The sequence below is a fragment of the Mytilus galloprovincialis genome, chromosome 9 (assembly GCF_965363235.1).
Source record: "Mytilus galloprovincialis chromosome 9, xbMytGall1.hap1.1, whole genome shotgun sequence".
Lineage (NCBI taxonomy): Eukaryota > Metazoa > Mollusca > Bivalvia > Mytilida > Mytilidae > Mytilus > Mytilus galloprovincialis.
The window spans coordinates 54,920,991-54,928,106 of record NC_134846.1 but is presented as its reverse complement, the minus strand read 5'-3'; the positions used below and the strand labels follow the sequence as shown (position 1 = coordinate 54,928,106).

The 7,116-nt window shown below is 33.8% G+C and overlaps 1 protein-coding gene across 1 annotated transcript; it reads left to right on the top strand.

Annotated features, from left to right (window-relative positions):
• The first annotated feature begins 5,168 nt into the window (after positions 1–5,168).
• LOC143045326 (cytochrome P450 1A1-like) lies at positions 5,169–6,763 on the top strand. The gene has a single exon (XM_076217764.1). The coding sequence runs from the start codon at positions 5,237–5,239 to the stop codon at positions 6,758–6,760; it is 1,524 nt and encodes a 507-aa protein (XP_076073879.1). The 5' UTR covers positions 5,169–5,236; the 3' UTR covers positions 6,761–6,763.
• The last annotated feature ends 353 nt before the right edge of the window (positions 6,764–7,116 follow it).

Genomic DNA, 7,116 nt, shown 5'->3' with positions numbered 1-7,116 from the left:
GAAATACTAAGGATGTTCTTATCAAGAGCATAGATTGTCTTAGCCGTATTTGGCTCAATTTTTTGAATTATGGTCCTCAATGCTCTTCAACTTTGTACTTGTTTTGGATTTCAAACTCTTTTTATCTGAGCGTCACCGATGAATCTGATGTAGACGAAACGCGCGTCAGGCGTATAAAATTATAAGCCTGGTACCTTTAATTACCATTAAAATGTGAAATCATTGAACTAATGTGCGGATCGAAAACAATCTTTAAAAAAACAGAATAAAAGCAGAAAATAAAAGAATACGTTAATACATACTACTAACTTACAGAAATGAACGATGTACACTTAAGATTTAGCATCACGAACACGTAAATATTCACCACGTTTCGTCCTTGACTAACACTTTTGCATGTCAATCTATTACACTCTTTTGAAAACATTGACCCTAGATGTGTGAGGCAATCAAACAATCGATCAATTAATATATGATTCAAAAATAAGAAAATGCGACATTAATGTACAGTCGAATATCAAAATCCTCATTCTTTAAAAACTTTTAACAAAAGAATATACTAGTACATATTATGTAGTTGTATTCATCTGATTATTGGTCTCTGAAATTAGTATAGACAGAACAACGTAGATATAAGCTATAGGTCAGAAAACGGTATTCAACAATGAGCAAACATAATACCAAAAAAGCTTGTTATAAAATACCTCCATATAACAAAATTTAAAACAATGCAAATGAGAAAATCCACAGCCCGACTAAAAAGTAAAATAACAAAAATACTGAAAATTCAAAAAATCCCTAATCAAATGTCAAAATCAAATGATAAAACACATCAAACGGATGGACAACTGTCATATCTCTGACTCAAATGTAGAAAATGGTGGATTGACCTAGTTTTATAGCTCTAAACCTTTCACTTGTATGACAGTCGCATCAAAGCTAAGCCAATAATCAACAAGAAGTAATTGTAACAGGATGCTGTTACGAAGTCTCCCAAACAAAGCTCCCATAACTCGCCATTCATATGGTCCCATGTTCATTTGATTTGTTTTATTGTCCCATACAAGAATAAATATGGTTTAGGGGTGGGGATGTTGACCGTTTACAAGTTTTCAAACAAGAGGGGGTGGGTGACCCCCTCGGGACTTCTCTTTTATATCATTTCATTTGTTTTATTGTCCCCTACAAGAATATATACGGTTTAGGGGTGGGGATCTGGACCGTTTACAAGATAATAGCACATTCTCATATTGAACAGGGTGGGGGCGACCCCCAGGAACTTCCCTTTAATTTCATTTGATTAGCCTTGTTGTCCCATACAGGAATATATATGGTTTAGGGGTGGGGATGTTGACCGTTTACAAGTTTTCAAACAAGAGGGGGTGGGGTGACCCCTCGGGACTTCCCTTTTATATCATTTCATTTGTTTTATTGTCCCCTACAAGAATACATATGGTTTAGGGGTGGGGATGTTGACCGTTTACAAGTTTTCAAACAAGAGGGGGTGGGGTGACCCCCTAGGGACTTCCCTTTTATTTCATTTCATTTGTTTTATTGTCCCCTACAAGAATATATATGGTTTAGGGGTGGGGATCTGGACCGTTTACAAGATAATAGCACATTTTCAAATTGAACGGGGTGCGGAGGACCCTCGGGGACTTCCCTTTTATTTCATTTCATTTGTTTTATTGTCCCCTACAAGAATGTATGAGGTTTAGGGGTGGGGATCTGGACCGTTTACAAGATAAAAGCATATTCTCAAATTGAAGGGGGTGGGGATGACCCCCAGGGACTCCCCCTATATTTCATGTGATTTGTTTTATTGTCCTTTAATCATTTCTGAAGACTACATGTATCTATCACTTACAGTTTTCAAGTTATATTCATTTGAAAATTTTAGAAAATAAAATCCCATAGGGTTCTATAGTAAACCCCTCCCTTCTTTCTGCCCCCCAAAATACCCCTTAATAGACCCCAATGCACAAACGAAAGATCGATGGCTCACCTAGATATATTAGTCTAACATTCTATGAAACCCTAAGTTAATCTGACCAGGGGTTTTGGAGAAACGCTGCGGACAAGTTCATTTTTAATGTGGCGGAAGAAAAAGAAAAAGTAGAATAATTAAAAACCAATTGTTCAGAGAACAATTGAAGGTCTTTCCACCAAAACATGAATTTTGATATGAAAGGTGTAAAAATAGGTTTAAAATGTCATTTCAATCGTCAAATGATAGCTTATTGTACGCTGATTCCAAAAATCTATGGTTTCTAAACAATATTGTTTTAGATAAGGGAGATAATTTCTTACTTCCGGTTAAAAAAAACGCTATTTCCGATAATATTTGACTATTAACTTGACACTGATTCCAAAAATATCTGGTTCTATATACTTTTATATAAATAAAGTACAATAAATAGCTACTTCCGGTTTACACAAGGTCACTTCCGGTTTTTTTTTTCAAGCTTAAATGGTTTGATACCGTTTGCCAAAAGTCTCATGGCTTTATCATGTATACACATAAGGTAAAAGCAAAGGTCAAAATCTAGGACGTCAAATTAAACTATGACCTTGAGATCAATTTCAAGGTCATTAACCAAGAACCTCAAATCAAAAGACCATAGGTCTTAATTATGTTTAGTTAATGAGTTATATCACCGTACGCGTATTTTTAAATACCAAAGGGGAGAAAACTCCCTTTTACATTCAACGTACCCTTGCAAGCAAAATTTACGTGTTACGACATGTCGTAACAAACAATTTAGAAAAAATAATTTGTCGCTTTCTCATAAGGTTTCTGGAAATGAGTGAAAATGAGCCAAATTCAAAAATTAGAATATGACCTTGACCTTTGACCTTGACCTAATTTTCATTTTTTTGGACCAAGGACCTCAAATCAAAAGATCCTAAGTCTCTATCAATTATGGTTTATCAGTTAGAAATGCAATTCACTTATATCAAATGCATAAGGGGAAATAACTCTCATATGGAGCGTTCATATCACTTCGGTTAAAATAGGACAAATCATGCGAAGGATATAACGAGCAATTTTGTAAAATAAATTTGTCATAATATTTTACGGTTGCGAAGGAGATGCGCTAACAAGGAAAACAGTGTTTGGGGAGATAACTCCTACAAAGAAAGGTATTCGTTTACGCAGGGTAAATTACAAAAGCGCATAAACTGTTCGATATCATATACCAAATATCGAAGAGACTTATTGCGAAACAAATGTTTATCGCAAGAACAAAATTAGGCGGAAGAAAAAAAAAAAAAAAAAATAATCAGAAGAAAAACAATAGGTCTTTCCACAGAAAAGTGGAAAGACCTAATAAAACTGAGCAAAAACAATAAGTCTCCAAACTTTGTTTGGGAGACTTAAAAACAAATACCCATACACGTCCGGTCTGTGTTGTTGCTTTGTATCGATCTAATAAGTTTAGTTGTTCAATTTGGTGGCACGGTAGAATTGACATTCCGGAATAAAAGTTTGCTCTTCGGTGTACCCTACTTAAGTCAATGTATATGCACACAGTGATTGCACAAAAAATACAGCATGCATCCACTAAACACACTCCCTCAATCTAAGGGATGAATCAGTTGTGGAAAAATGTTAATTAATTTTACATAAAAGTGAAAATAAATGTTAGAGAACTTTTTTCAATTTTGTATTCTCTGCATGATAAAAGACCTTAGTGCACTAGTGGCCTTAGGATTTTAAAAATTGCAGAAAAGTTAAATCATCCATTTTCAAATTTATTCCGGAATATTATTATGAAAGTACTTTTAAAGTAAACTGTGCATGCATGTAGATTCTTGGATAACGGAAGAAAGTGGTTACAATTCTAAAAGAGCTATCATTATCCCTAAGGGCAAGGAAATGCTGCCTTTTACAATTGATTTTTCGAGAATGTTAATATTTTAACCGTGTTACACCTTTGCCACGGGGTAGGGTGACGGTTGGCTGTCCAAAGCTAGGAGCCTATAATTCAACGTGTGTCGTGTGTTGCTATATATATCATATTTTTCGTTCATCTTTTCGTTTGAATTATTTTACATTTGTCATTATGGGCCTTTTATAGCTGAAATTATTGTATGGGTTTTGGTCATTTGTTGAAGTTGTTGAAGAGTGTAATTGTTTGAAAATCATGACAGTTGATAAAGATACTGGTAGTGTATCAATACTCTTATTTTCAAAGAATGTTAATAATAGCATTTCACAAACCTATGAGAATCAACTCTGATATCAATACACATCTTAAAACAAAATTTTATTCAATGGATTATGTGAACACTAAATACTGTAAAACATTTTCCTAATTATTACCAACTGCTTAAATTTGATAATTCACATTAAATGATAAATATTTAATATCAACTTAAATTTACAAAGGAACAATATGTAAGTGTACATTCAAAAATTGTTCACCCAACCTTTTCTTAATCTAAGGGCAAATAACATGCTAAAACTTAGCAGTTGATGATTAAAGTGGTGTATAAATTTCTTCAAGTCATAAAAACAAGTTCTTTTTTTCGTGATATGTTATCAACTTAGAATTCTGACCCATTTTTAAATCCAGGGTGATCACATATAGATCCATTATGGCTCAATTACCGACGGCAACTACCGACGATGTCCCTACTGAGGGAAGACATATGTATACACAGATGTCATGGTTAAAATAGATTTTCAGAGTATTTATTTTGTTGTTTATCACTATGAAGATAAGATGAAAGGTTCAAATATGAATGTAAAATTATTTGAGAAAGATCTCTAATATACTGAAATGTATCCCTATGAAGAAAAGATGAAAGGTTCAAAGAAGAATGTACAGAAAATAAGTTGAGAAAGATCTCTAATTTTGAAATATTGATTTTTTTCAGACAACGAAAACATAGGTGCAGTTAAACAATGCCTAATAAATTAGTATTAAATATAATTGGTATCTTCCGCCAGTCTTTTCTGAAATGCGTACCTGCAGACAAGTATATACAAGCTACACAAACACAACTTTTAAGGGGAAAAAATTCTGCATAGGGAAAATGGGTGTATTTGATTTTGCTGTAAAGATCTTTATATATCAGATTTATTACTGTGTTGATAGTGTTATCAGTCATTAAAGTAGTGGTATTGAGGTCATACTAAAAGGTACTTGTATGAGACTTGTTTACCTTTGGAACGTATCATACTTCAGGTTGTCTCAGTATAAGTATATTATAACTGCTTTTTGTTTAAATGGATTTTTTAAAATCAATACGCTTTAATACAGCAATGGTTGACATGTTTAATCAAAGTAACATTACTCTCACGTGTGTGTTTATATTTACTTTGATAGCTATTGGAGTATATCGTAGACGCATAAGATCGAAGGATCAACCTCCAGGACCATGGGGACTTCCATTTGTGGGATATCTTCCATTTTTTAGAAAAAATCCACCAAGGAAGTGTACGCAGCTGGCCAAGACGTACGGTGATATATTTTGCATTCAATTGGGTAGCTGGCCAACTATAGTGTTAAATAGTAGAGCGGCAATTCGAGAAGCATTAGTAGAACAATCAGACACATTTTCAGATAGACCAGCCTTTTTTTCGTGTAAAGTTGTAAACAATATGCGAAGCCTCGGTTTTGGGTCCTACAACGCAAGATGGCGTTTGCATAGTAAAATAGCTTCAACTGTACTTCGTGAATTTGCATCCCCGAATAAACCTACAACTGAGAAAATTATAATGATGGAAGCAGAAAAACTTACAGAATATTTTCTGGAAAATACACATACATCTTTTGATCCTCATGAGGAAATCTTTCTTGCAGTTGGGAGTGTTGTATATCAAATATGCTGTGGAATGGACAAAGATTGTAGGAACGACAAAGGCTATTTAAATTTGATCAAAAATACTAAAATGATGCAAGAATTTGCTGGTGCTGGAAATCCAATAGATGTAATGCCTTGGTTGCGATATGTTATTCCTAGTAAAGCTACAAGATTTGTAGAAATTCTTCAAACGCTGATGGTATCTACTGATGCGATTATGAAAGAACATATAGAGACATTTGATCAGAAAAACCTTAGAGATGTTGCAGATGGTCTTATATTTGCGGAGAAAAAATATTGTAGAAACCCGACAAAGAACCAAGAGATCACAAAAAGTGATATATTCTCAACACTACAAGATTTCCTTGGTGCAGGATTCGATACGTCATCATCAACCCTCGAATGGATTATTTTATATTTAGGACATTACCAACAAATTCAAGAAAAAATTCAAAAAGAAATTGATTCTGTTATCGGTACAAGAAGTGTAAGTTTAGATGATATTGGAAAGTTACCGTTTACAGAAGCGACAATTCTCGAGACTCAAAGGATATCGCCTGTAGTTCCTATAGGAATACCTCATGCAACATCCAAGGACACCGTACTTAGAAATTATAGGATAAACAGGGGAACTGTAGTGCTTTGTAATTTCTATGGGACAACCAGAGACTCAAAAGTATGGAAAGATCCTGAAATTTTCAAACCCGAAAGATTTTTAAATGATCTAGGTTTTATTAATTCATCATTGGAAAATGAACTATTGACATTTGGTGCTGGACGTCGACGTTGTCCAGGAGATTTTATTGCAAAAATGGAACTGTTTTTATTTCTTGTTAATATATTCCAAAAATGTAAGATCAAATTAATTTCGGAAGCAAACTTTGAAGGGATTTTTGGCCTTACATACAGTCCTAGATCCTATACAATTAAAGTCTTTGAAAGATGAAAAGTTGTTAGTTTATTTGTTGTTGGTTTTTTTTCTCGGTTGACAACAGTTGACAACTAAAGGCAACAGTAGTATATACCGTTGTTCAAAAGTCATAATTCGATTAAGAGAAAACAAAGGAAAAAAGAATGGTAGTGATCAGATTGCACTTGCCTTGAACAATTCATTGATTAACTGCGTTAATTGCTTCAATGATGTGCATCACAAAATTTTTGTTTGAAAAAGAGTCTCACAAGAGCCTAAATTGCTCACCTGGAAAAGAATATGCAGTTTTGATTTTTTTTTTCTTTATTACAATCAGTCATATTTGCTTGGGTCTAGTATTGATGATTTTTTTTTACAGTGAGTTGACTATG

Excerpts from the sequence above, each read along its gene's own strand:
- LOC143045326 (XM_076217764.1), top strand. The coding sequence starts at position 5,237 with ATGGATTTTTTAAAATCAATACGCTTTAATACAGCAATGGTTGACATG.